Source organism: Exophiala dermatitidis (genome assembly GCF_000230625.1).
Source record: "Exophiala dermatitidis NIH/UT8656 unplaced genomic scaffold supercont1.3, whole genome shotgun sequence".
In the NCBI taxonomy this organism is placed as follows: Eukaryota; Fungi; Ascomycota; class Eurotiomycetes; order Chaetothyriales; family Herpotrichiellaceae; genus Exophiala; species Exophiala dermatitidis.
In genome coordinates this window covers 821838-849773 of record NW_008751648.1, presented here as the reverse complement: position 1 = coordinate 849773, position 27936 = coordinate 821838, and the positions used below count along the sequence as shown (strand labels likewise).

The 27936-nt window shown below is 52.8% G+C and overlaps 12 protein-coding genes across 12 annotated transcripts; 7 read left to right on the top strand and 5 right to left on the bottom strand.

The window, feature by feature from the left end:
* The first annotated feature begins 9 nt into the window (after positions 1-9).
* Positions 10-1489, top strand: HMPREF1120_03306 (succinate dehydrogenase (ubiquinone) cytochrome B subunit). The gene is made up of 3 exons (XM_009157369.1): positions 10-198; positions 292-385; positions 651-1489. The coding sequence occupies exons 1-3, from the start codon at positions 147-149 to the stop codon at positions 1090-1092; spliced, it is 588 nt and encodes a 195-aa protein (XP_009155617.1). The 5' UTR covers positions 10-146; the 3' UTR covers positions 1093-1489.
* Positions 1125-5796, bottom strand: HMPREF1120_03305 (uncharacterized protein). The gene has a single exon (XM_009157368.1). It carries the CDS (start codon positions 5529-5531, stop codon positions 1497-1499), a length of 4035 nt encoding a protein of 1344 aa, XP_009155616.1. The 5' UTR covers positions 5532-5796; the 3' UTR covers positions 1125-1496.
* Positions 5761-7934, top strand: HMPREF1120_03304 (endo-1,3(4)-beta-glucanase). The gene is made up of 2 exons (XM_009157367.1): positions 5761-7323; positions 7376-7934. The coding sequence occupies exons 1-2, from the start codon at positions 6496-6498 to the stop codon at positions 7640-7642; spliced, it is 1095 nt and encodes a 364-aa protein (XP_009155615.1). The 5' UTR covers positions 5761-6495; the 3' UTR covers positions 7643-7934.
* A 724-nt stretch (positions 7935-8658) lies between these two features.
* HMPREF1120_03303 (MFS transporter, DHA1 family, multidrug resistance protein) lies at positions 8659-11299 on the top strand. The gene is made up of 3 exons (XM_009157366.1): positions 8659-9719; positions 9769-10632; positions 10684-11299. Exons 1-3 carry the CDS (start codon positions 9104-9106, stop codon positions 11007-11009), a joined length of 1806 nt encoding a protein of 601 aa, XP_009155614.1. The 5' UTR covers positions 8659-9103; the 3' UTR covers positions 11010-11299.
* Positions 11300-11403: 104 nt separating this feature from the next.
* Positions 11404-13045, top strand: HMPREF1120_03302 (uncharacterized protein). Its single transcript, XM_009157365.1, has one exon. The coding sequence runs from the start codon at positions 11500-11502 to the stop codon at positions 12898-12900; it is 1401 nt and encodes a 466-aa protein (XP_009155613.1). The 5' UTR covers positions 11404-11499; the 3' UTR covers positions 12901-13045.
* A 44-nt stretch (positions 13046-13089) lies between these two features.
* Positions 13090-13378, bottom strand: HMPREF1120_03301 (H/ACA ribonucleoprotein complex subunit 3; the record flags this gene model as incomplete). The annotated part of the gene is made up of 2 exons (XM_009157364.1): positions 13090-13195; positions 13251-13378. The coding sequence occupies 2 exons, from the start codon at positions 13376-13378 to the stop codon at positions 13090-13092; spliced, it is 234 nt and encodes a 77-aa protein (XP_009155612.1).
* A 240-nt stretch (positions 13379-13618) lies between these two features.
* Positions 13619-15886, top strand: HMPREF1120_03300 (tRNA-intron endonuclease). The gene is made up of 2 exons (XM_009157363.1): positions 13619-13842; positions 14070-15886. The coding sequence occupies exon 2, from the start codon at positions 14089-14091 to the stop codon at positions 15598-15600; it is 1512 nt and encodes a 503-aa protein (XP_009155611.1). The 5' UTR covers positions 13619-13842; positions 14070-14088; the 3' UTR covers positions 15601-15886.
* Positions 15887-16009: 123 nt separating this feature from the next.
* HMPREF1120_03299 (DNA repair protein RAD9) lies at positions 16010-20988 on the top strand. The gene is made up of 2 exons (XM_009157362.1): positions 16010-16158; positions 16239-20988. Exons 1-2 carry the CDS (start codon positions 16075-16077, stop codon positions 20739-20741), a joined length of 4587 nt encoding a protein of 1528 aa, XP_009155610.1. The 5' UTR covers positions 16010-16074; the 3' UTR covers positions 20742-20988.
* Positions 20989-21677: 689 nt separating this feature from the next.
* Positions 21678-23888, bottom strand: HMPREF1120_03298 (uncharacterized protein; the record flags this gene model as incomplete). Its single annotated transcript, XM_009157361.1, has 1 exon — positions 21678-23888. The coding sequence occupies one exon, from the start codon at positions 23886-23888 to the stop codon at positions 21678-21680; it is 2211 nt and encodes a 736-aa protein (XP_009155609.1).
* Positions 23889-24252: 364 nt separating this feature from the next.
* Positions 24253-24946, bottom strand: HMPREF1120_03297 (uncharacterized protein; the record flags this gene model as incomplete). The annotated part of the gene is made up of 3 exons (XM_009157360.1): positions 24253-24378; positions 24473-24861; positions 24913-24946. 3 exons carry the CDS (start codon positions 24944-24946, stop codon positions 24253-24255), a joined length of 549 nt encoding a protein of 182 aa, XP_009155608.1.
* A 316-nt stretch (positions 24947-25262) lies between these two features.
* On the bottom strand, positions 25263-27876 carry HMPREF1120_03296 (uncharacterized protein). Its single transcript, XM_009157359.1, has 3 exons — positions 27570-27876; positions 27098-27434; positions 25263-26948 (listed from the first exon to the last, which is right to left on the bottom strand). The coding sequence occupies exon 3, from the start codon at positions 26181-26183 to the stop codon at positions 25590-25592; it is 594 nt and encodes a 197-aa protein (XP_009155607.1). The 5' UTR covers positions 26184-26948; positions 27098-27434; positions 27570-27876; the 3' UTR covers positions 25263-25589.
* HMPREF1120_03295 (uncharacterized protein) lies at positions 26814-27934 on the top strand. Its single transcript, XM_009157358.1, has one exon. The coding sequence runs from the start codon at positions 27006-27008 to the stop codon at positions 27333-27335; it is 330 nt and encodes a 109-aa protein (XP_009155606.1). The 5' UTR covers positions 26814-27005; the 3' UTR covers positions 27336-27934.
* The last annotated feature ends 2 nt before the right edge of the window (positions 27935-27936 follow it).

The following is a 27936-nucleotide window of genomic DNA, read 5'->3' as shown; positions in this document are numbered from 1 at the left end:
AGCAGGAAGCACTGGCAAGAGACATCCAACATCCCGGCGTCCGCGTTCGACATCACTGCATGAGCTGGGGTTCCAATTAATCACCTTCGTCGCCTTAACCAACCCTCCCCTCTCCCCAAGCCTCTGTGCAAGCGACTGTAGCTCCCATGGCTGCAAACATGTTCTCCCGCAGGGCGCTGCAAGCGACGACCCGGCGATGTAAGAATACCCTCTCACATCCAATGTTCCCGATGGACGGAAGAAGGCGCAAAAGTAGAGAAGCAATCGAGCTGACCTGAGATCGTCTGATAGTGGCCGGGACCAACACTTCCATTTTCACCAAGACGCCTCTGTCGAGATTACCTGCTCCTGCGGCGGTTGCGACGGGTCAACATCTTCAATACAGGTGAGCCGGCGCTCTAAACACAGAACCCTCCTTTCAGCATGCTGTTATGGATACGAGTAGAATACATTCACTGTCGCGAAGAGGAGGAAATGATCAATATGGCCGTCCATTACGCATCCCGACACAAGCAAGAGGAGGAAAGAAAACATACATATACATGACTCCCGTACTAATACTGCCCGAAAATGGTTCCGAGGGTCTTTCATATCTTCCACACGATCTCGGTTCGGTACCACTGACACTTTGTTCTTCTTTCACAATCTAGACCGGCAGCGAGCACAGCACACGTCTCTCAATCCGAAGCAGAACAAATCCTGGCTGCCCAGCGCCGCCACCGACCCGTCTCCCCCCATCTAGCCATCTACCGGCCCCAAGTAACGTGGTACCTGTCGGCTCTTAACCGTATCACGGGCGCCACCCTTGCGGGAACTCTGTACGTCTTCGGAGCCGCCTATCTGGTCTCGCCCCTGTTCGGCTGGCATTTGGAGTCGGCGACTTTGGCCGCGACCTTCGCCTCTCTCCCCATCCTGGTCAAGGTCGCCTTGAAGGCCTTCTACGCTTTCCCGTTCGCTTTCCACGGATTCAATGGAATCAGACATTTGGTTTGGGACACCGGTGCGACTTTGACGAATCGACAGGTCATCATTACCGGATGGACCGTGGTTGGGTTGAGCACGCTCACCGCTTTGGGATTGACTTTCTTCTAAACGAGGAGCGCATGCCATGCAGCTTGCGTGCTGGTGGGTGGTAAAGTCGAACTGGGAAGGTTGCGACTTCGCAGCTCAACGGCACATGGAAGGTTGACAAATTGTAGATTACGAGTTCATATTCCTGACAACTTGGAAGAAACAGAGATGCAAACGTGATGAATCCACAAACTGCTTTTTGATTCCGATCTGAGTGAGACTGGTGATTAAAGCTCGAGGCTGTCGGGCTACGTACTCTGAACAAATCACTGACATCAATGACATTAACAAACCCACCGAGCCATTAAACACATATCCTTCGTACCCTTTCCCGCCGGCGCAATGCTGTAAATCAGTTTTTTGAGCAAAGGCAATATACTTGATGGCAAAGCAAGCTCCTCACAGGGGAGTAACAGATTGATGATTCATTCATCGACATATGTGACGCCGTCCCGCAACTCGTGAACCACACTCCCGCTTCTCCGACGGTTATGGTCAACATACTTTGTGCCATCTCGCAATTCGTGAACCAGGATGGGCGACGCTCGATTCCGCGCGCTGCGGCGAGGAGTCGGCGTCTCCCTGCCTGCTGCCTCCCTGGCAGACGAAGTCGAAGGTGCCATGGAGACGGTGGACGCTCGTCGTCCACGTTGTCGGCTGGGACTGCTACTAGTAGTGGTAGGTGGTGGATTCGCATCATGTTTGTCCAACACTACTTCTTCTTCTGCTTCATCTTCATCTTCCAGAACCACGGCGGTGTTTCGCCAGTCGCCCTCGTTCTCGTTCTCGTCCTCATTGTTAACATTGTCAGTGTAGTTGTCTTTGCGACGGCTAGTAGTGGCCGCGGGCAGTGGCGAAGGTCGACTATGACGAGGGGCGCTCTCGCGATGCTGTTGCTCTTTGCTGCGACTCGGCGGCGCAGGCGTTCGCGGGACATGGACATCGGGGCTCTTCTTCCGGCCATTGTTTTCGTCGTGAGGAGCATCTTGGGAATGGTCTGCAGCTGGAAAGTGTGCTTGGCCACCTGTTTCCCACCACCGAAACAGAGAGTCCGCGCATGCCGTTTCGTCCAAGCCGTACTCGATCGGAGGACCTGAAACGACAATATCGGAAAAGGTAGACCCAAATCCCTGCGGGGCTTTGAGGACGGCCCAGGAAGACGTCTCTGAGCTAAGCAGCATAAATTTATGGTTCAAAGTCTGGACCTTGAAGTTGCGTAGCATAATGGCATCGCCACGGTCTGTCGTCGGCAGCGAAGTTTTGACCGGTCGGAAAATTTGAACGACCGTACTGCTTCCGCTTTCAGAGGAGTCAGAATCTAGCGAAGAAGGGTCCGCAATATGTAGGGTTGTATGGTAGTCCTTGGGCCCTGATTTAGAGCGTTGCGGGTCCGCCGATTTCTTTGCGCAAATAGCGATCACATCGACCAATTTTCCGAAATGCTCGTCGAGGGATATGAGATGCGCGTAATATGATAGAGGCGTTAGCGTGCCCTTTCGTGGTTGCAATCCTGCTTCGGGCTCTTTTGCACGTGTTGAGGCCCCTGTGTCGGCGCGATCCTCGTCTGTCTCGCGGACGGTCAAAGATGTTGCACCGGTTTGGGTACGTTGTTCCAACTGGGACGATGATGAATTGTTCAAATCTGACTCGGTGGCACTCGGTCCTTCCTGAACGAAAAGCGGCGACGAAGGTGCAACGACTCCATTCCGAGGACTGAAATAGGGACTGGAAACATTTACCGCCACGACGGACTTTTTGACGAAAAGACGCTGCGACGTGCGACGCATATGTGTTGACTCTGCTTGGGTCACAGAGACCTGAGTGGGCGTTGCAGGTGTTGCGGTTGCCGCGTTCAGCTGTGCCTGCGCGTCCTGCTCATCGGGAGTTTTTGCTGGGCCTTGGCTGATTTCAGGTGAACGAGGTGCAAACGGCGCAGTTTGATGTTCAAATCCTTGAGCAAACTCCATATTGATGGCTGGGTCCTCCTCCTCCTCCTCCCGGTCTTCCTGAGTCTGATCAGGGGTTGGCAACTGTCCTTGGACCTTTTGCTCTTGGATTGCCTCAGCTTTGGAAGGTGCAGGTGGCTGTTGTTGGGCAGAAGTCACCTGTACCGGCTCGCCGGGCGGATTATAAGTGTGCTGAGCTTTCTGTGGCGTAGGCGATTCATGCGGTTGCTCACCCCCATCCGGAGCAGTGAATGCCTGGGGAGTAGGTGCGCCTTCAGGGACTTCCTCTACGTAAGGTTGAACATAATGATGTCCTCCAGCAGAAGCCGGCATGGCAGAAGTCTCCGAAGGATTATCTTGCGGGATGCGCTGCGATTCTTCTGGCGCTGGCGCCGTGGGAGAAGACAATGTTGGAGAACCAGACTTGGATGAAATGGAGGGGATTTCGACTCGTGCAGCACCAAGATCCACCAACTGGCTGGTACTATTTTCAGGACTGTCCCGCTCAGTTGAGAGATCGGCTCTTTCGTCGACATTTCCATCCAGAGAATGCGTTTGAGAGTGATAGGAAGATCGACGGCTGGACGAGTACGACTCTCTCCGTTTGTGCCAGTTTTGCTTGAAAGGGAATGGAGGTGCTGGGTAAGTGCCTGGAGACTGACATTCCACGGCGCCAACTGTTATCTGCTCTTTCCAGGCTGCGGTGACATGTTCTTGAGCTGACGCCTGTCGCAATACTGGACTTTGAGCCACATCTTGTCCAAATTCACCCGCTAGCTGAAGCGCGTGGTTTGTTGCAGGCGATGAGAAGGATTGTTCCGCATTGTCGGAACAGCTTTGCGCTTGCTCATGTGAGGTCGAGTTCACAACTTGACTACTCGCTGTGGAAATCTCCTTAGGTGGTCCATACATGTCTTCATCTTCGCCCTCGACCAAGATTGCCAACGCATTTGGTGAAAGGGAAGGGCTCTTATCTGATAGCAGTGGTTCTTGATGTTGTTTCGCTGCATTGGGTGACGGTGATCGCGAGGAACGGGGAGCTTCCTGGGGGCTGCCTGGAACCTGTGGAATGGTGCTGAATTCGACTGACTGTACAGACCCGCTGGAGTGCGTTTTTGTGTCTTGTTCGGGCCCATTTCGATTGTCAGTTGTTAAACTGACTTCGCTGGCTGAGTTAAGTGGGACATGTTGTTCGTCTTTTGAAGAGTACTGGATGTCTCCAAATTGTTCAAGAACAGGACCGTCGCTTAAGATATTATTCTCAAGAGACTGGAGTTGTCCTTTCCCACCCCCAGAAGCATCCAGTTGAGACAAGCCCGTCGCAGAAGGAGGGAAGTAGCCGACTTCAGGGCCAGAACGTCGAATCAGTGGCGATACTAGGGGAAGACCTGGTGATGCAAGAGGCTGAAGACGAGGTGTTGATGTACGCTCAAACCGTTCTTCGGAGAGCGCATCAGCGTTGGCCGGGATTGACTGTGGAGCAATTCTCAGTGGTGTCAATGGAGGTCCCATCACCACCTTGGGGGCTGAGATATGTCCTTTTGCCGATTCGTTTGGAGCAACAGGACTGTGAAATGAGTCAGATGTTTGCTCAACTGGTTGTGCTACGGTAGGAGCATCAATGCTCTCTGTCGGTACGCTCTCAGTGTCGTCAGGCTCCCGTGGCGACTCTCTCTCGTGTTCAGCATGATCTGGCTCAACTGTCGCAGCATCGTGCTCTGGCTGTTGAGCGGCCAAGCTCGTGCTCGTAGGCACGACATCGCTGGGGCTTGCCTGAGAAGCGAATTCCGGCTCGCGGGCAGCGTCCGAGTCCACAAGGCTCCATGATCCACTATGTCTCGCGAACTTGGTACGTTTACGACCCTTCCCAAGGACATAGCCATCATCATCTGCAAACGGATCCAGAGAAGCATCAACGAAAGTACCGCCAGCTGATTTTCTAGCGGTCTTGAACGGGGTCAATTGAACTCGTATTGTGCTCTGACCATAGGGTAACACACTATTCATCGAAACCCTTGGGGTCTGTAGACTGTCTGTCGGTCCAGGTATGCCATTCTGGGCGGGGAAGTTGGATTCCGGCGCTGTATAAGTGACGGTGGACGTATGGCCATTTTCGCGAACGACTTGGAAAATGACCTGACCACGGAATTCAAGATCCCAGTCTATCTTCTTTCCAGGTGTTGACACCGCATCACCGGTTTCTTTCCACTCGCATCCAGCCAGTGCCAGTTTGACCGTGTCCCCAATACCAACTCTAGTCTTCGCAATTTCTCTTGCGCATCCATCCCGGAAGACAACCTTGACCTGGCCCTTGTGTTTGCGAAGACGGACATCTGGTTCGGCTAGCAGCAATGCAAGGTTTCCGGTCGCGCTAGAATAGGGCCACACCAGGGCCACATTTGCTGCAATGTAAGAGGAAGTCTGCACGGAACTTGGCGACAAATGGGCAATTGGGATAGAATTGGAGACTTCGAAAGAGGGCGAAGTTGGCTCTCGCCGCGCCACCGTGGTCATGACGAGAGAGTGGGGATGTCGACGAGCCTGGCAGCCATATCTCGCCTAGAGACCGTGGCAGGGCTTTTCAGTAACGATTGCTGGCACGGCCAAAGGTCTGGCCTCGAAGTTTTGTGATGTCTTATGTGTAGGAAGCGTGGTGTGGGAATGTTTGAGGAATTGTGACGCGGGTTGTTGAGAGCCAGTCAAAGAGCCGCCGATGGACGCGGTCAGACGCAGACTTGGAGTTTGTGGCGGCGTGGAATTATTTACTGCTGCCCAGCACTCACTCCTGCTATTACTGCCACTACTATGGGCGAAACGCGTTTCACAAGCCAAAATATACTATTTAGTAGCCCCAAGACAAGGCTGAACTCATGTCTTTGCTGTCTCCCATAGCCTCTGGTTTCATATTATCGTCCCCAATTCAATGCTGACTGGGCCTTGATGAGCCCTTCAAGCATGACAATTATCTCGAATGTCTCTCTTTGCTATGTGTTGGCCGCTGGCTCCAGATTTCACCATGCCACTGCTGGAATGGAATTGCTCCTTCAACGGTCCAGATGCCTGGCGGCCTCCCTGGTAACAACCCATCGCATTCTTGTAAACCGCAGGAGAGTGCCAGCACCACCAAATGGAGGGCACTCTACACGACACGTTCTCACGCGTGTGTTACTGTTTATGGTTGACGGTGAGCTGAGACTGACCTCCGATCTCTGAACAAGACAAAACTCCTTCCTATCCAAAGCACTTCATCTCTTTCTCACTCGCGCCATCACTCTTCTCTTTCGGGTTCCCTTTTTCATTTTCTTTTTTGACCAGACCTGTGGTCTGCAAGGTCCTTCAAGTAACACTGCATGCCCCGAACTGCAATTGACTTGCGGTTTTCACCTCATCGTTTGCACCTCTTCACGCGCCCACCGATTTCTGCAGAAAACCACTTTCTCCTTCACCTGCCTCTTTCACCCACAAAAGCCCTGTCAAAATGCTCTACAACAAGATCTTTCTGCTGCTGGCCAGCGTTCATTGTCAACTCACCTTCGCGGCCTATCAGCTGGTGCAAGATTACTCCGGGGACGCCTTCTACAAAGGCTTTGACTTCTTCACAGACGCCGATCCAACTGATGGCCTGGTACAATTCAAATCTCTGGAAGAAGCCAACTCCACTGGCCTGGCAGGCTTCATCGATGCTGGAAATTCATCGTTTGCGATATTCATGGGAGTCGACACAAAAGAGGTGGCTCCTCAGGGACGCGCCAGCGTTAGAGTTGCCTCTACCCAAACCTTTCAGCATGCACTCGTGATCGCCGACATTTCCCACATGCCAGGAGGCGTTTGCGGCAGTTGGCCAGCCTTCTGGATGGTCGGGGCTGACTGGCCAAGTAACGGAGAGATCGATATCGTCGAAGGTGTGAACGCACAGGCTGCGAACAGCATGACTCTACACACTGGACAAGGGGCGGTGGTCAGCGACGGGAAAGATTTCACTGGCGAACTGGTCACTCCAAACTGTGATATCAATGCTCCAAACCAACCGATGAATGCAGGATGTTCCATCGGAGACACATCGAACCTAACATTTGGAAGCGAGTTTAACAACGCGGGGGGCGGTGTTTTCGCCACGGAGTGGACATCGGACTTCATCAAGATTTGGTTTTTCCCGCGAGGATCCTTGCCCGAAAATGTTGCCAGCGGTTCTCCTGCTCCCAGTGACAGCTGGGGTACGCCAAACTCTCTTTTCCAAGGCAAGTTCAATATCGACGACCATTTTCGGGACTTGCAAATCGTCTTTGACACCACTTTCTGTGGGCAGGTCAGTTCACTTCATCCAGCGTTCCATTTGAATTATACTAATCATTCCCCAGTGGGCCGGCACCGTCTGGAATAGCTCAAGCTGCGCAACGCTTGCTCCGACTTGCGAGGATTATGTGGCCAACAACCCCCAGGACTTTACAGAGGCTTACTGGGCAATCAACAGCTTGCAAGTGTTCCAAGATGATACCCTGGAAGAATCCATCATCGCACCCTTGAAGCCCGGAACACCTGGCACCGGACGACCGACGGCACCTAGTGGTCCTCAGCAGAAACTTCGGTCCAGATCTGGTGCGGCCATCCTGCCGATATATGTCTAGGGGGCATGACTTCTACCTTATGGTTGATTCAATTAGCGTGGCGTCGGGTGTCAAAGGCTCATTATTTGGGGTCTCAGAAGAATACAGTACATGGCTGGAGTGGGAATAAGCAAAGTACAGCAAACTGCCGATCATACTAGTAGCTGGGGGATGTTCGTGGCGAGGATCATAACAGGCCCTCACTGCAGCAGGGCGAAGCCCGTCCCAGTGCCACTGCAGCTAGTGTTTGAGGATATAGTACACAAACAGGAAAATGCCATGATCTTCTTGCTTATGCGAATGGGATTCTCTGCATCCACTGATAGTTCTCATTAATTACTAGTATTGCACTTGGCGACCGATCGTCTTCTCACCGGCCTCAGGTGCCGGCCGGAAGCCTGACATGCATTAGAGAACGTGAATAACAGAGCTTCCGCATGTGGACCCAGTCATCACCTGAGATGCCCGCTATTCCTTTTACTACTAGTACTAGTGTTGAACACTATTCCTTCTCTCTGCCACTGCCAGTGCAGCCACTATTACTAGATTATACTAGCGCATGTCGCGTTCCGTCAAACATGCACGCTATCATACCATTGCTAACTTGAATAGGATTGAAAGACGGATAGTCTAGCAGCAAGTGGGCGATCCATTTCCGGCATGCCGAAAGGCGTAGCCGATCCAGGCCCTAAAAGCGGACTTTGGGCGTTTTTTGCGCAGAGCCTGCACATGGTCTCAACGTCATTCTCTCGCTAGTGTGTTTTTGAATTGTGGCCTTGCCAGATGATGCGAAAATCCTCTTTGCTCGTTGCGACGTGCGCTATGGTTCCTGTGATCCAGGATGCTACCGTGCAGTGCCACACGCGAAATGGTAGGCCCACGGCACATCGAACCCTAACTTTAACACTGGCAGGAGAAGTCGGTAGCTGAATGGTTGAGACGGCCTACGAGCCCCGATATCATCCCGGTGTTTTGTGAATCCCGTCAAAGTCGACCATCTTTCACGGACAGCGGTTGAAATTGTACCGTTGTAAATCTTCAGGTCAGGAGGGAGAGTCCCCTCGCTTGAGCCGCCTGTCCCCAGCTGTTACTCGGATAGACTTCTACTACTGTCAAGGAGGCCCAGCCTGACCCAGTGATGGAGAAAGGTAAGCCGGCCAGAGCCAGTGGTCGTCATGGTGCAGCCCTTGAGGTAACAGTCAGCCTCCCGCACCCCCCGGTCCATTCTGGCTCCACTAGTTCCCAAGAATTGATATCATACCTAGCACATCCCCGGAGGACCTGTGGGTTTTCTGCAGTCGATGTTTATTATTTAAAACAGGGCCACCCGCAAAAGGAAGCTGCGGTTTGTTGCTCAGCCAGAGTGCATCTCATCATTAATCATCTTCACTTGCTGATATCTTCTGTGCTCTTCACGCATACCACGTATCCATATGAGCCCAGATCCTACGCACACACTTGCATCATCAACTTTTACCATACATGGCGTCTACTGATCCACAGTCTACGCCCAACGTCCCTTCTCGCCAGCCTGGAGCATCGAACGGCGTGAGAGAGGAAAACGGGGAGTGGGAGAAGGCTTCCACCATGCAAGGAGACCAGGACACACAAAGAATGACAGAACATGTGGGCAACGCAGCGCCAAAAGAGAAAGATGAAACCAACACGCCTGACTCGGCATCATACGATAAGATCGAAATAACTGAGGAGGATTGTTATGACGAGCTGGGCTACTCCTTCCCTTGGTGGAAGAAATGGACCATTCTTACGGTCATTTTCCTGGTACAGCTATCCATGAACTTCAACACGAGCTTGTACTCAAATGGCCTGGGTGGAATTTCAGAGGAATTTGGCGTCAGCGCCCAAGCCGCGCGATGCGGCGCCATGATCTTCCTGGTTCTGTATGCCTTTGGATGCGAACTCTGGGCACCGTGGAGTGAAGAAGTCGGTCGATGGCCCATCCTCCAGCTCTCCTTGACGCTCGTCAACATTTGGCAGTTGCCAGTCGCTTTAGCACCTAACTTTGCTTCGATCATGGTTGGACGGGCGCTTGGCGGCTTGAGTTCTGCGGGAGGATCTGTCACGTTGGGAATGATCGGTGAGTAGAGTGCCTGATATCGCACGAACGCACGCTAATGTGCTCTCAGCGGATATGTGGGAATCAGATGATCAACAATACGCCGTGGCTTACGTTGTATTCTCGTCCGTCTTTGGATCTGTGTTGGGACCGATTGTCGGTGGATTCGTCGAACAATACCTCGCTTGGAGGTGGACGATTTGGATCCAGCTCATCTTTGGCGGATTTGTACAACTCTGTCACTTCTTTTTGGTTCCTGAAACTCGTTCGACTATCCTCATGGACCGAATTGCGAAAAAGAGACGCAAGGCTACCGGACAGAACATCTGGGGTCCTAACGAACTGGAACCGTTCAGCGAGCGCTTTTCTGCCTCGGAGATTATGATCACTTGGATCAGGCCTTTCAAAATGTTTCTGACCGAACCAATCGTCCTCACCCTCTCACTCCTCAGCGGTTTCAGTGACGCACTCATCTTCATGTTCATCCAATCTTTCTCGTTGGTGTACAAGCAATGGAACTTTTCCGCATGGGCCGTTGGGCTGTCGTTTCTCCCGCTAGGCGTGGGATACGCCTTGGCCTGGCTCTCCTTCATTCCCGCCATCCGACGAAATATTCATGAGAGACAATCTAAGCCTGGTGACGAGAAGGCACAGTATGAATCTCGGTTGTGGTGGCTACTATGGACCGCTCCGGCTCTCCCCATCGGACTATTCGGTTTCGCCTGGACCATTCAAGGGCCCCCTATTCACTGGATCGGTTCCATGGTATTCTCCTCTCTTGTCGGCCTGGCAAACTACGCGATCTACATGGCCACTATTGATTACATGATTTGCGCCTACGGCCCATACTCAGCATCCGCTACGGGAGGTAATGGGTGGTCCAGAGATTTCTTGGCTGGCGTCCTTACCATTCCTGCCACACCGTTTATGACGAGTGAGTATTGTCCTGTTTCGTTATCTGTCCCACAACTGACATGAGCTGCAGATATTGGTGGTCGCTACCATCTCGACTATGCCGTCACCATCCTCGCATGCATTGCCACACTTCTGGTGGTTGCGGTTTATGTCATCTACTGGTATGGACCGACACTTCGCAAGAGGTCGCCATTCGCCCAGTCTCTTGCAGATGCTCGTGCTGATAACGCCGGCCGACGCCTATCATACCTGCCATCGGTTTCTGGCATGTCTGAAACGAGAAGATTGTCGCGATCTAGTACCACGGCATCGCGCGAAGTCAACTCCCGTAGAACGAGTCAAGCGGAGTTCCGCCGGCGAAGTACGGGTATGCTGCAATTGAGCGCGCAAAGATAAGAGTAGACGGAGGGTTGGTTTGTTGTTTGTTGCTAGAATGCGTGTGGTTTGCTCATGGGGTTAGACAATATTTTTATCATAATTGGGGAATTCTGGTCGCCCTCGCCATTTGAGCGAGAAATGTGACTGGCCTGACCGAGATAGAATGGAAGCGAGCACGCATCCAACGTTTCTCAACGGCATTAACGCTCATTAATCGAATCAAAATCGCATTCAAGTGCGCAGGGCTTGTTCGAGATCTCTATGTATTCGAATAGATTCATGCAATTGTGTTGTACTTTCAAGTTGCACTCCACAGTAGTATTTGGAGAGGCGGATAAGCCGATAAGATAAGATCATCACTAATTAACTTTTCCACCGCGACTTGCACGCCTTCACAGAGGACATACTTTTTCGTCGCGATACAACCAATTCAGTCAATCAACTCATCCAACTCTTTTAGCATTTTCCGTCGCTAGACGCAGTGCATTGCAGTGCAACTTGTGTCAGGATGGCAGAACAGGCTGATCAGAAGCAGACCCCCTCGGGGTCTTCCGAAACAACCAAACCCGTCCACACCATCATCCTCGATTCTTCGCCCCTCCTCCTCAACACACCCAGCATCTCGACGCTCCTGGCCAACGGCCACGTCCTGGTCACGACGCCATCCGTGCTCGCGGAAATTCGTGCCCCCGAAGCCCGCCAACGGATCGATACCCTGTATAAACCGTTTTTGACCGTTCGGACACCCCGGCCAGAGAGTGTGAAGAGAATTAAAGAGTTTGCGCGCAAGACTGGTGATGGGGCTGTATTGAGTCAGACGGATTTTGAAGTGCTCGCGCTTGCGTATGATATTGAGTGTGAAAGGAATGGTGGGGATTGGAGATTAAGGAGTATTCCGGGCCAGAAGAGGGTTAATGGGCGGCCGCCTGTTCAGGAGGAGGTCGGAGGAGAGGGTGAAGGTGAAGAAGAGGGGCAAGAGTTGGAACAGGGAGGGAATACGGAGGATGCTCTCGAGCGCAGCGTTGAAGCGCTGGAGATTGCGGATGGAGATACTACCGGCCAAGAGGATACAGAGGTGACACAGGCCGTGGATGCCCAGGAAGGACAACCAGAGGCCGACACTACGAGTGCTCTCGAAGTGTCAGAGGGACAAAATGATACCAAGGCCGATCAACCTGCCGATACCGATGCACCAACACAGCAGTCACTTTCCTCGGAACAGCCGAGCGAACAGACTGCTGAAGTGGCAGAAGAAGCATCAGATGAGGAGGGCTGGATAACCCCGTCCAACATCAAGAAGCGGCAAGCCAAAGACGAGGCGGCCGACAGCAAAGCCCGCCCAGAAACAAAGCATCTACAAGTGGCCACGATGACGGGCGATTTCGCCATGCAGAATGTGCTCCTGCAGATGAACCTGAACTTGTTGTCCACCAAAACGTGTCAGAGAATTTCTCAAATCAAACAGTTCATTTTGCGATGCCACGGCTGTTTTGCTACGACCAAGGACATGACCAAGCAATTCTGCCCGCGTTGTGGGAAACCAACTTTGACCCGAGTGAGTTGCACCACCAACGATAAAGGAGAGACCAAACTGCACCTCAAGGCAAACATGCAATGGAACAACAGGGGTAACGTGTTCCCCATACCAAAACCCACGAGTGGAAGTTCAAACCAGAAATGGAAAGGACCAAGACAAGGCGGCGGTCAAGGGGGTTGGGGCAATGATCTTATTCTGGCAGAAGACCAGAAAGAGTATATTCGAGCCATGTCTACGATGAAACGGACCAAAGAGAAGGATCTCATGGATGAGGACACTCTTCCCAACATCCTGAGCGGGCGCAGGTCTCAAACATCAGGTGGGAGACCAAAGGTTGGGGCTGGCCGCAACATCAATTCCCGGAAACGATAGTTTCAGACGATGATTTTAAAAAATTTTATGAGGATGAAGCAGACCACTGCATGTCGGTTGGACCACGACTCTTTCCTGATATAGATTTTCCCTGCCTGTGCTTAATGACCACATTTCTCTCGCTCTAACCAAACGCCAATGCGCCCACGTTGCATCTCCCAAATCCCATTTAGTTTTTGTCCTCAGTTTCTATAGTCGTATGTTAGCCTCTGGATCCCTGGAGGATATCGCATTATATTTCATACTTTGTTGCGTAAGAAGGAGGCCGTATCGTTTCTTCAAGGTCACACGATGTCTGTAGAATTCATTAGACAGGGACTCATAGTAGTAAAACCTCCAAGGATTCTCACCTCGAGTATTTGTCGTCTGGCGAAAATCGAGCAGGATGCGCCGACTTGGTAACAACTCCGTCTAGGACTTTTTTCAATGTGTAGATTCTCTTGCCCGTGGCCGGGTCTTCGGTGTACATCAAATGCATATTGGCGGGGAGATTGAGTCGATGGCGAGTAAGTTTAGGATTGTCTGCTCCGAATCTCCTGCAGAACGCTCGTCTTCCGTTCGGGCAAGTTGTCGTCGCGGCTGTCGCTGGTGGTCGCGGATTGTTCTCGTGGCTGTCGCACGGAAAAGAAATTGCAGAGATGTGGTTGGAGAAGTCGCACTCGGCAAACTGCGTCGAGATTTGCAGGCCCGAAAAATTCCCCGCGCCAGGGCCAACACTCAAGTTTCTACCTTGCTACTACTACCCTAAGACAATCTTCCCCTGTGCTGTTCATCGGCCTTTCACCTTTAGCACCACACAAAAGCTCAAGTCCTCGCTTGTAGGGATTCTTGCAACCTGCAGGCTCACTGACAGTCGCTGTGCGATGTGAGATCCTTTATCAACCCGAGTTCCGGCCGGACGGCCTTGATCGACTCCTTTCCTCTTAGCATCTCGGATGCGACGTAAGTATGCCCAATCCGACTGAATCATACCACGCTCTACACTCTCCTTTCTTCCGGTGATGATCCTTTTTCGCCTAGGAGGAAGCACTTTGATTTCAGCTTCCTCCAATGCGGGCTCTTGTATTAGACTACAACGGTATCTGAGGAATAAATACCACTTTGAATTTTCTGGCCAAACGAAAAAATTCAAACCAAGCAACAAGGCTGACAACGGTTTTGTATGACAGATCCTGAAATGCTCCCATAATGTCGCAGACTCCAGCAGCTTCCACCACGGCTTCGACATCAACCCAGTCTCAAGCAAACACGTCAAGCTCCTCTAGGACCCCGAAACGGCCACGTCGGCCCAATTACAACTACATACACCGAAACCTCTTACCGGTCGAAGTCCATCCGCTTCCTGTACTTATTCCTCACAATCCGTTGTCATTAGTAGCTATCGCCCTCTCCTACCTTGCTCAAATACTCTCTCCACCGGCCCGACCAACGTATAATGGCTACTTCTCGTCAGCAACGTCGTCAATCCACGTTACGGATCCGGAGACGATCCGTAAACTGTGGGAGATGGGGTTCTTCGGCAAAGGGAGTTTGAGCAGGAGTGAACCCACTTGGCTTGAAAATCGCCAGAAAAAACGTGTCAGGGCTGAAGAGAACACAAACCTGCGGCGCCAAGAGCGGAGGCAGGCAAAGCAGGAACGAGCCCGCAAAGAACAGGAAGAAATCGAACGGTTGCTGTCCGAGGAAGGTCAATCCATAGCAGGTGCCAGTGACACGCCGAACGGTGTCCTGTCTGAGAACATTCTCAAAACCAATGCACGAGATTTCAGCGGTATTGGAAGTGTCCTGGAGTCAGCCAGTGGCTCGGTTACTCCAGAAGTCGAAGAAGATAAGGAGAACCAGTCGATACCAGAGTTTGATAAGTGGAAGCAGGCACTACAAGCAAATGGACTGCCGACACCTCCTCCCACTTCAACTACTTCTGAAGCAAGCCAAACAGACGCGCGGCCGGTAAGACCACCGCAGCGTACCAAAAGCGTCAGATTTTCCCCGACGATTGAAGCTAGGGAATTCGACCTTAGCTCTCCTGTGATCTCGCCTATCAAAAGCCCCGGGCCGTCGCCAGTTGAAGATGTTCATCCGCAAGAAACGCCGCTCCAGGAAGACCAGGAGCACTTGAATTTGTCCCTCGAAGAGGCTTTCTTCCTCTCCTACGGCTTGGGAGTGCTTCAGATTTATTGCGACGACAGCGACGCCGTTCTACCTCCTTCTTCTCTGTTATCTCTCTTCCGTCGCCATTCATACCATCCTCCTCGGTCACTGTCGGCACCCGCCGAACCCGATGACCCTTTCATGCTGTCTTATGTTGTGTATCACCACTATCGTTCGCTGGGTTGGGTTGTGCGTTCAGGTGTCAAGTTTTCCACCGACTATCTGCTGTATAATCGAGGCCCGGCTTTCTCCCATGCCGAGTTTGCTGTAGTGATCATCCCATCCTACAGCCACCCCAGTTGGACTGAAACACCTGAGCTGAAAAAGGCCGTTGAGAAAAAAAGCAAGAAAACCTGGTGGTGGCTACATGGGATCAACCGTGTTCAGGCACAGGTACACAAACAACTGGTTCTGTGTTATGTGGATGTCCCGCCGCCCTCAAAAAACGGGGCAAAGCGCAAGGATATTGATATCGGCCATCTGCTGTCGCAGTACAAGATCCGCGATGTTAATGTGCGGCGCTGGACGCCTAACAGAAGTCGGGACTAATCCTTGGTTATTGTTGGGCTGTGTGGACAGGTCTTTATCTCCTCAGCACAGGAATCATTAATGTTGTTATGAGCGAAATGACTAGCAAGGAGTGCACTGGAATGGGCGCGTGATGAGTTACTTTTCAGATTCATGTTTTAACATGATCATCTTTTCCACACTTGAACTATCAATTCAATTTTTTGAGTATTATCCCTAGTAGATTTGAGGCCGCATTTATGGGACATGTGTCCAACATAAAATTTGAAGCCTGTCTCAGTGAATAAAGGACAGGGACGAGGCTGAGACACATCTTTAGCATGTGACTTGACGCATCCGATGGCGAGGCAGCACTAGACCATCTAGGTACTAGTGTGACGATATAACCCCATTAGATTCACTAAACTGGGATCGCGCGTAAAGTGGCAGACGCGCCACGAACCCTGGCACGACTCTCCAAGACATGCGGTTTCTCAATGGTATGGCCAGCGCCTCATGGATTCGCACGGGCTTATGGAGGGTGAAAGTGAGAGTTTGGACATCTCAAGCCTGAAATATGCAGTTCTTCAGCCAAGGCAGGTGAGATGAAGCTCATCCTTGTTCTTTTAACCCCCTGGAACAAGAGGAGACGCTAATGGCGCAATGCATAATCAAAACAGTTCGATTCAGAAGAGAGCCAATTCCTCCAACACCGACAGCCAGATGTGACCGCGGCTACATATGCGAAGTTCTCACAGAGCCAACCTGCTACGCGGGTCGCAGCCTCAAGTTTACCGGATACCGTCCCCGGTCTCGCCGGCACCGTCCCCGATTCTCAACAACTATTACCCTTCGATGTCGGCCCTGAAGATCGACTTGGTTCCCTCCCACCTGCGGTAGCGCTAAGCAAGGCCGTGTCAGCGATACAGAAGATGAACAGTCAAGGCAGCGATGCCGCGACACAAGAATTGTCGCCGTCACATTTCGAGTCCATTCTCAACACCCGAAGTCGAAGTGTGGTGCAATACCATGGCCCAACGCAGGATGGGGACGAAGAGGAAGAGGGAAACGGTGAAACGCAGATGACGCTGCATGAAGGCGATGAAGGGCATATCGACATTGTATCCAGTCTTGTTTCGCCGCTCGCGAGGGGCCAGGCCAAAGATTTGGATTCGGATCCCGTGGACTTTTCGCCGTCGCAGAGCCAACGGGCCCTCTCTCAATTCCCCGAGTCACAGCGGTTCAAGACGCCTGCCACGGCTGGAAAGAAGAGGAGACACAATGGCGAAACTGTCGACAGTCCCGCATTGCCTCGGAATCCTCTGCTCTTGCGAGGCAGTGCTGATGACAATGATGCAGCCGTGATGGGATTGAGCCAGGCATTTGCAGCAACCCAAGCCAACACCTCGCCTTTCGTCGGCAACGGCGCCCTTCCAGAACTTCCGTCTGACCGTCCTTCTCCTAAAATTCAACTCCAGCCCCGACCTGTCACGGCTGCCAGCTCGTCGCCTAACATGCGACCCATTTCTACGCCGTTTCAGCGAGCCTCGACCGAACCTGCCGCACGCTATGTTTCTAGCAAGGAGTCACAAGCCGAGCGAGGGGAGCGCCAGGCTAAAATACGACAACAGGAGCTGGTGATGAATGGAGAAGAATCTGACGACGGGTTTGATGACGAGCCAAGCTCAATGACCAGATATCGTCGAGAACGACAAATCGAACAGCGGATCCGTGCAACTTTCCAACGATTGTCGTCTCCTCGACCGAGGTCTGCGCGTGGTGCGTCTGTGCCAAAGTCGTCACCTATTAGGTCGCGAACGCATCGGTCATCGGATGTGAAGTTGAGCAAGGCCAAGCGAACAGAAGTCGATGGGGATTCGAATTCCAGTTCCCCTGCCCCTTCAAGCCCTGTCCGACCAGGCGGAGAGAGTGAAGAGGAAACCGAGCAAGAAGACGATAGTCAAATTGCCGTCAGGCGGTCAAGTCAAGTTCGTGGCAGTCTTCCAGACGAAGATAAGGAGAATTGTTCGCAAGGTGGCAGTCAGATACCTGAGACTGCAGCACGGCTTCTCCGTGTCATGACAGAGCTGCCTGCACAGGTTCAGGATAGTCCTTTACTGCGACGCGAAAGAGGGCCGAACGTGACAGCAGACCGCTCTACAGTACCCCTTAGCTCTGGACTATTTGCTGTTGCGGATTCTCAACCATCACAGCCTCATGGACAGCAGCATCTCCCAGCTACCCGGGCACCCAAGTCTACGGATGGTGAAGGAGGAGTTGAGCGTGTCCCGCAGTCTCCGTCGGGGTCACCGCAGCCCACGGAAGTGCCGTCCAAGGACGGCTCTGAGCAACAGAGAACTGGTGGAAAGCCTACCGACTCTGCGAGTCACGACGTCGATGATGCAGATGCCGGTACAGACCAAGCACCCTCATCGCGTCAGCAACCGCGCAGTACCATTCCTGAGACTAGCTCGAATGAACAGGGCCAAACATCTAGATCCACTGGAAAGACGGGCGAAAAGGAGCAATCTTCTGACAGCCGTGGCCAGTTTGAAACAGCTCAATCTCGACTTCCTCCATCCTCTGCAGGTACCGGTCAAGAGAATGCATTACAATTGAGCAGCCCGCCCATCGCCACTACTCCTCCTGGCTATCGACGGAGACGTCTAGCCGAAATTGCAGGCGAACCATCCCCATTGAAGTCTCAGGTGAGCTTCAATGCCAGTGATGCCCTCAAAATCGACCAGAATTTCCTGAGCCCCCTGCAGAAATCCCCGATGATGGATCTGACAGCTGTCGAGGTGATACCGATGCCTCCCTCGCCTTCTCGTGGTGTGGATGTTGATCAGAGTGCGAACGAACAACCACAGACAGCAGAGGATAGACCAAAACCATACGAAGATGACATCAACAATACTCATGCAAATACCTCAGACTCTGAAGATGAAGCGCCCCGGCCTGGCGGTCGAGTAGAAAAGCCAGTATCAAGCTCTCTACGCCGAGAGAGAAAACCATCGGCCAAATTGGTGGCAACTTTGGAGTCTCACAGCAAGACGCCGCGCACGGTTTCCACATCTAGACGCGCAACATGGGACTTGGATGCGTCTCCTCCTCAGACGTCTGTGCCGGTTGTCAAAAGCTCGAAGCTTAAGCGAAAAGCTGACCCTTGCGAAGACCCACAATCTGCAACCAAACGTTCTCTAACCAAGCGACTCAAGTCGGTAAAAGACAAGCTCTCACCCAGAACTGCTGTGGTAAGCGAAACGCACCATGAGCAACCCCAAACATACCCCCAGGAGCGTCCAGTGTCGGCTGCGGCCGCAAGCGGCGAGCAAGGTCATGATCCTGCTCACCCAGTCGCGCCGCCTGCAGCCACGACAGAGTCGATTGTCGCCCCAAACATGGTATTTGCAGCTTTCAACGGCAAGACCATCGCATACTACCCTGCTCTATGCCTGGGTCCGGCCAATGCAGAACATACTCGCTTCCGGATCCAATGGGAAGGCTACGATCCAGACGAGATTGACGAACATGGGATTCGCGCCCTGGATCTCCAAATTGGCGACCAGGTCAAAGTCAATATGGATGGGTTTCCGAAAGTGTCGTATGTGGTTCGCGGGTTCAAGGACAAAGTGTCGGAGGTTGACGACCAGGCTCCGCCGGAGATGACAATCACAGACAGACAGGGACACAAGACTCTGCTTGTGGCGCCGAAGCAGCGCAAAAGCCTTCCGACAAACATGTCTACGGACGCCGTCAAGGAAGTGCCTGTCTCGGCGATCTATCTCGCCAGCAACATGTGGGGACAGATGCGAGACCGAGTGTACAAATACAAAGATTCTGCGGAAGTTGTAGGAGTAGGACCGACATTATCGTCATCTGCCATATCAACACCCAGAGAACGACGATCTTCGACTCCGACCACACCGTCGTCACGGAACCGTCGCAATGTGGCCGTGGTGATCCCGTCAATGCCCACCGGTACATCCGGTCTAGGAGGGGCAGCAGCACCACCACAGCAGCCGCTTGTTGGTGTCCAACGCGACGGAATATTTGCCAACATGGCCTTTGCCATTTCTTATGAGGATCAAGCCCGCAAATCGTCACTCGTCGACCTCATCCAAGCCAACGGCGGGGTGATTTTGGATCAATCGTTTTTGGATCTCTTAGAGCCAGATTCAATTGACCTCAAACCTCAGTTTGCCGACTTGTCGTTTACCGCACTGCTGACGGAGCGCCACTCCCGAAAGGAGAAGTACATGCAGGCCCTGGCGCTGGGCTTGCCTTGTCTCAGCGGGAAATGGGTCGAGGCATGTATGCGCGCGAACCGCCCCATGGATTGGACAACGTACCTTTTGCCAGCCGGTGAAAGTGCCGAACTTGATGGAGCAGTGAAATCGAGAATTTTGAATGCTGCTGTTGCTGCTACAGTCAACAACAACAACAATGCCGCGAATGACGACGTTGCAACGACCACAGTCAAAGTTAAAGATATGATCTTGGCTCGACCCAACATCCTAGCCGGCTCACGAGTTATTGTTGTGATGGGCACTGGCAGTGGCAATGGCAACGGCAACAACAGTGCAGCCCTCAGAGGGAAAAAGAGCGCCAAGGGTAATGGTGGCAGATTTACGAAAGCAAACGTAAAAGGCAAAAAAGCAGCCGAAGCCCGAACGGCCCAAGCTCGACGCAAACCGTATCTCTTCCTCATTCGAGCGCTGGGCGCAGCTACGATTCAAACCGAGCCGGATCTGGTTTCTGCAAAGACAAGACTTGTTGAGGAGCAGGGCTCGACGTCAAAGGCGAAGACGAATGCGAATGCGAAACCCACTGACAATTCGAAGATTCAATCCAGATCATCTCGCACATACACAGCAGCAGCGGGGAAGAATGATGCCAACGACCACGACGGCGACGGTGTTACTGCTGGTGGAGATGGTGACAAGGATGGTCAGGTAGGCTTCGACGCGACAAAGACGACAACTACTAGTACTACTACAGCTGCTGCTGCCACTACTGCCCCTGGTGTTACCAATACCTGGGTCTTTGTCGACGATGCAGACGTCACTGCCGCCAGGACTATGTTCGCAGGCCTTGGACATGATGGCAATGGCAATGTCAAGGTCTTGTGTAATGAGGATCTCGTGCAGACGTTGATCCTGGGGAAATTGTGGATAGGATAGGATAGGATAGCCTGGATCCGATGGGGTGGGCGAGATGAATTAATTGTTCTCTGTTGGTCTACTTTAGCTGACTCTTGAGTACGCATCCACCATTCCAATACCGTCCCATCATGGACTCGATGCAAGCTGTACTGTACATTAGGATATCAACCAGTACCGTTTTCAGACCAGTGTTTCACTAAACTCTCCTAGTCAATGGGACCAGAAGTCGTACAAAACCGGCACTGCAAGCTGCTTCTTCATCCAGTTTTTTGTCTTCTTCTTCCTCTTCATCTGTCTCTCTGTGGCTTGTCATTAATGTCCCTCCCTTCCGCAATGTGCCGCTTGCCTCTCGTCTTTTCTTCGGCCCTGTGTCTCCCGACTGGCTTTGCCGAATTTTCCGGCTTCATATATTCTTCCGTAGTGCCCGTAGTCACTGTGATAGATAGTCAGTGAGTACAACCGCGGGATATGCCACCCCAACGATCAGGTCAGCTTTTTTGATTTCTGAAAACAGCAAGCACTGGCATGTGAAATGCACCAATGGATATCTATCTGCACATAAGGTGGATCCCCTGTTGCACTGAAACACATATCCACACACAGGTTGCGACTTTTGGAAATAATGGTAGCCAGGCTGCTGGCCTCATGGGAGAAAATATGAGAGCAGATTCTCGGCTGTCATAGCCGAAGCTGGACCGGCAAATCAAGAAGAGTTCATATGTCTTTTGCCTCAAGGGGCGTTTATCTTGGTGGAGTGGTCTGGCTGACTGGAGGGATAGTAGGACTTATTGATTGATCCACAAAGATCAGGGGGGTAATATTTACGGACCAGTCATCCAGCCAGATTTCGACATAAATGCCAGAAGAAACCGCCCGTTGACTGTCTCTTTGTGCTGGTTTGGCACGATTCCCAATAGAAGTCCACCCACGGTAATTTGATAGTCTGCTTCATGTTCAAACGTCAAAGTTGAGAAGATCCTCAAACAAAAAGTTGTTGCTGATGCCCGTATGGGGCGGGAACAACTGTTCGAAAGTCTCATAGCCAAAGTCCGAAGTGAACGAAGACTCTTGAGTCGCAGGAGTCCGTGCTTCACTGGGCTGTTCATACAAATCCATGGACGGCTCAGCAGACCTATTCAGGTTGTTGTTGTTGTGAGAGCCGCGTAATGAATGGGTGAACGAGTCGGTGCCGACAAAGGACTCGACGAATTTCGGAACATTAAACTTCTGTCGTTTCGGCTGCTGGCCGCCATGGTTCGCCGGGTCATTATGGGCGCGTTTTTTGCGATAATCCGCCAGCGTATGGTCTGCACTAAGGCGGGCTTGCTCGGCGAGCAGCGACGACAACAGACGAATGCCTCGCAGGGCGATCATGCTGTTTTCAAATTTGCCCAGCATGCTGATGGTATTGTCGACCAGTTTCCGATGCTCGTCGTATTCCGGTTCGGCTGGTTTGCGATGGAAAATGTCCAACGCCAAAGTGATGCCCGCGGCGACCATGAATGCCTGGTCGATCCACAGCATGGGCCCATCCTCGTCGTAGGCCTGACGAGCCTCTTTGAGTATCGTCTTGGCCGCCGCCATGCACGTGCGGCGCGTGAAGTCGAACGCTGGCTCGGTGAAACTGCGGCCCAGAAATGCACGATGGATCATGATGATCTTGTGTGCGAAACATACGGTCAAGCTGCGTCGCGCCCACGGCACAAACGCCGGCCACTCTGGGGCTATGCCTTCTCTCGGGGAGAAATATGCCGGGCAGCCGTCGGTGGCCAGCGTGCGCATTTTCGCGTCGTACTCCAGAACCTGCTCATATTTTGTGTACAAGGTATTGGATGACAGGATTGCGTCGTGGAATTGCGGCCCGAGACATGCAATCTCAAACAGGAAATTCGCGAAACTGACCACAGTGGGGACGTCATCTCCCACAGGTTGCATCGTCAGTTCGTCGCAGGGCAGGGGCCTGAGTGTGGTGAAGTGCTTCGTTTGTATCAAATACATCTCGGAGAATGGGATCTGAAACCAATCCTGTATGCAAATTTGCAGCCATACCCTCCGTCCTATCTCCCGCTTCACAACCCGGTCTCGTTGTGCGGGCGTCAACGGCTCACCGGTACTGTTGCAGTCGTTATCCGCGCCAAGTCGTTGGAGACCAAGCCCCTGCGAAATCTTGAGCGCGGCCCCCAACAAGGTGCTCTGGGTGTTACTAAAGCCCAAGACATGGGCCGACAATATCAAAATACAGATGGCCTGGACGGAGTAGATGTGATGTCGCCACATATAGTCGGCAAGGTTGAGACAACTCACCGTCGCCTTATACCATTGTCGGTTGAGCTTGGCCCGTTCGCTCTTTTGGAACCCCCACGATAATGCCTGCTGCTCACTTGCGCACGTCATACTGGCGGCCATGATTGAAAACAGCAAGGCCGTCCATCTAAGATCCATATCTCGGATTTGCAACCCAGTGGGGCTTTTGTAGACTTCTTTGAGCTCTTCATAGAATGTGGGTCCATGGAAGCATCCGTGATACCACATGAGCGTGTCGATGTGGTACTCGACCAACTGGAATACTTGCGCCCGGCTGGGCAGTAATAGTTGCAGAAACGAGACTTGGGCCGCACCTGTGCCTCCCAGGCCATTTGAGATGTCCCAGTTACACCCAGAGTCGCGGGGATTGGCGGCTGGCCCGGAATTATGAGGCTCCTTCAAGAGTTCCAGGGCTTTGAGATCATAGTCCGATAACTTGGACCGGCCCCAGCTGAGATAGTCCGGGACGCTGGCTGTATGGTCGACATCATCGGCCGGACGATGGGCCGGCGTTGGGGCGGATGTGGAATGGTACGAGTAAGTCGAAGCTGGCGCCTCTGACTTACGTCGCGAGCTGGCCGAGGCCCGTTTTCTCTTCGATGGAGGATTGGCAGAAGATTCAGGCCCAGGCTGGCCATCCACCCCCTGGGGGGAGCTCTCTGTGACCGAGAGACTGCCGTCAGACTTGGCTGAAGTCCGTGGATAGATGCGGTGGACCTTCGGATCATAACCACCCTCGGGCCACTCGCGCGTACATTTCTCAGGCTCGCCCCTCTTTATACATCGGCCACAAGGGATATTGCGATCACATTTCTGCCGGCGCATGGAGCACTCGGTGCATGTCTGCCGTTCCTTGGGCATGGCTGCCCACAGGAGCCCAGTTGCGGTGTGGCCCCCTCGTACCACGGGCACAAGCGTGCGTGACCAGAGGTCGAACGGAGTGTTTGTACGCAGCCTCAAAGGGTTGTACGAGGGTGGAGGATGCGAAGCTCAAGAACGACGTTAAACTCTGGGGCACCGGCGGCGGGCCGGCGGCTTGGCATCTGCTTAATAATCTCATAAACTCCACAAGGCTGGTCAGCATCTACATGTTCAAGTTGTACGATGTTGTATGATCGGTTCTCGATGATCAAAGAGAGCAAGGATGCGCCGAGGCCAGAGTGAAATCTCCTGACACCTCATTACCCCCCTGATTGCCCCCAGTTCATTCAACATAATATTCGCTCTATTCTTCTAGATGCGGTGTGGGAGTCGGTTGAAGGATTTCACCCGTGCTCTCATTGACAACTGGCTCTGACGGCACCAGAACAAACAACATACGACAATTCTCCGTGCTCACGTTTTTCCAAGCCTGATTTGGATGTCAGCCTCACGTCAGCGTCTTTCAAAGAGCCCTGAACGTAGGTTGGGACCGGCCGGCGTCACTAACAACATGCAGCACTTACATGTATGGTAGCTCTTTGCACCACGACATCACCTTCGTTCATGGTCGTCTCCAATCCGTCGTCGAGGATCAACTTGATGGTGCCCTTGAGGACCACTCCGAAGTCCACGCTTTGCGTGCGGTGCATAAAGTTGACATCGTCCTCGAAATCGCCCACCGCAGGGAAGTCAACAATCCTACAAAACACACCCGATGGGTCGACGAGGCCAATCTTCTTGCCGTGTACGTCGACGAAGGGGGTTTGGGCCTTGGCTGGAATGCCATCTGTCTTGTATAAGTTTGTAAAGCCGGGGATGATGCCCGTAGAAGGATTTCCTGCAGGGTCAAGAGGATTGGCCGGGACCAGCGTCTGGTCGCTGGTGAAGATGGCCTTCCCGTTGGAATCATGGTCTGGTCATCCACGGTTAGAGCAAGACCAAGTGTGCCTGCGGCGATGGATACCTGTCACGACGCGGCGAGTGGTTGGCATAGACATGCTGGTAGATCGTAGTGCCTCTGCGGTATTTGATGAACGTAGCCGAGCGCGGACCGTTTAGGATAACGTCTCCTCGACGATGGTAAAAGACCTACTTGACCAGCAAATGCTTGGGGGCACTTGAAGTATTTGATTTCCCGAAGGGAGTTATGCACTCAGTTAGACAGTGGCCGTGTGTTGGTGTGTGACGAGAAGCCAGGCAGCGACTTGGGGGCACTCGGGTTATCCGCGTCCTGTACCCCAGAAAATGAAACCCCACAGCTACAGTCCCTACAGTATATAGTTCCCAGTAAAGAGTGGTCTGCGAGTCAACCCTCTACACTGGCTAGTGCTAGCAGATATCAGACATGGTTAGGCAGGCGCATGAGATGATGGATCGATCAACAAAAAATGCATTGACCTTGTTCAAAAGTTTGCACAATTATGGGATTGTTGACCGGTGGAAAGTTTTCGCAGAAAAACTACCTAAGTTTGCAGTAATCCATGTTCCGAGCTTTATGCAGAGCACAACTGGTAGAGCTCAACTCATGTCCACCACCTCCATCCAAGGACTCATTGAACTCCGATACCATAGTTCAATCTCAATATTGTTGACCAGAGTGGTCTCGTAATGATTATCCATTTGTCCATCGCTAGTCACGCTTTACAACAAGGCAGCAAGGCCCAGAAGAGCGGCACCAGCTGCGCCGGTCAATGCGGTTGGCAGGGCGGGAGCAACGTTGCCGGAAGAAGAAGCAGAGCCAGTGGCGGAAGCGACAGCTGACGATGCCGAATTTTGAATCGACGAGGCCTTGCTTGTTGCACTGCTCAAGGCACTGCCAGCTGCACTCGAAGCACTACCCAACACGGAGCTGGCGGCAGAGCTTAGTGAAGAGAGAGAAGAGGCTGCTCCAGAGGCACCGGTGGCGGCCGCAGAGCTGAGGCTTGAAAGGCTGCTGCTGAAAGCAGAGGTGGCCGAGTCGAAGCTGGATGCAACCGAGGATTCAACTGACGAGAGGGAGGACGAGGCTGCGGCGGCGGACTCTGATGCTGCGGAAGTGATGGATGAAACGGAGCTGCTGGCGGAGTTGTCGGTGGCAGAAGAGACGGCTGCACTGGCGGTGCTGGAAAGAGACGAGAGGACGCTGCTCGCGGCACCAGGGAGAGAGCTGGTCAAAGGAACGGCGTTGCTCTGAGCCTGGGCCAGAGCTGGCACACCGGCCAAGAGGGAGCAGATGAGGGCTTTGGTGAAAAGCATCGTGGCGGTTGATGAAAGTGGTTGGTGGCTGGATTTCTTGGATGGGATTGGATTGGGAATGCACAGGGTGTGGTCTCGTGGAGGTGCAAAGGTACAGGAAATCAGAAAAACAGCAGCTGTTAGTTGGATGCGTATATATACCTCAGGCTTGCCTCACAGCTGCTGCCCGTTCAGTGAACCCTGCAGGTGTCAACCGGCGAGCAGTTGTCACGGCAAGGGCGACGGGGGTCATAGTTGACTTCACTTCTGGGGAAGGAGACTCGGCTGCGGACATGGGCTGCGTCACTGTTCCGCCAGAAGCGGGTGCAATCGAGGCGACTATGCCACATCAGGCATTTGTCATTCCTTGATTCCAGGCTGAACTGAGCCTCGTCAGGAAGCCAGCCAGCAGATCATCTGGGTAACAGTTCTTCCGGCCCGGTGTCCCTCGATGAATGGCTGGCATAAAGATCGAGAAATACAGGCTGTACAATGTAACAAGAAAAAAGAACCCTCAACCGATGTGCACAGGGATCGAAATGTCGTCATGGTTTCAAGTGCCAGCCCGATTTGACAGCCAAGGCTGGCTAACTGCTTTCTGGCTCGGCTGAGGCTCCAGCCACAGCTGTTCGCCAATCATGTCCAGGCTGTCACACCCGTAACGACAAGGCTTCCGCCACAGCCGTAGCGCATCCGCCGCGACTCCGAGTCCGGACAACGGACACTCGCCTGCAGTCAGCGTTCGACTGGTTTGCCACTTCAAGTTGTGACGGTCAATGTGGTCACCTGCATGCCTCATCAGCCCAGGTCATCATAACCTGTACAACGTTGTAGTATAAGGTTATGATCACAACATCCTTCTCCACTAAGGTTCAATCAGGGCCTTTTTGCTGCGCTTCGAGAAGCCACTTGGTGCCAATCAGGTTGATACTCACCTGCCTGGGACCAGGGCTTCTTCCACTCAGACAAGAGGCCGCGTCAGAGCTCGGAGAACAGAGTCAAATCGTGGCACCAATCCAGCCTGCTCAACTGCACCACCATCCCGGGGGCCTGAGTGAGCTTGGGGGCGTTTCAGCTGGGACAGTCCCCGTAGCAACCTACGGAATAATGCTGATCATAACTGCCCACGAGCAGATTTGTGGTCAACTGAATGGGCGTCTACCAGCAAGTTAGCCTCGGCCTGCCTAGGTAGACGGACGATGTTGATGCCGCCTCTTTTGCGCCCGTATCACGACATGGCCAGTCATGAGCTCATAAGCTCGCAGGGAAGTCCTTGACAACAGAGCGTCAGCAACTTGAAGACCTCGAAGCTTGCTGTCAGCGCCTTGGTGCCAGGCAATGACTGGTCAGCCTTGTGCCATGCAAAACCAGACCAGGCTGACTAGGGTCAGGTACCTAGGTACTTACTCAAGACCAGCAGGTATGAGAGGGCAAGGCTGTCAATGAAAAGCAATGGACGTCAACCCGTGGGAGGCATGCCCCGTTAATAAATAGTAGGCTTCATGGGTTCTTCCAGCTGCTTTTCCCAACCCGAGCTAGCTTTTCTCCATCAGTCCACAAGGGTCATCTCCTATCTCAACCGCCGATATCGTTCAGCGCACTGTTGCTTCGCAAGCAAAGAGGACGAACTCTATCACTCTCACAGACCGTGCCCACCCACGTGGCCGGAGATTCTCGAGACAGTCCTATCAGTGAACTCAGCTACATGTCGACGTGTATATCTACATACGCTACTATCATATACCTATCTCGCGATGTCCCCAACTGAGGGGGG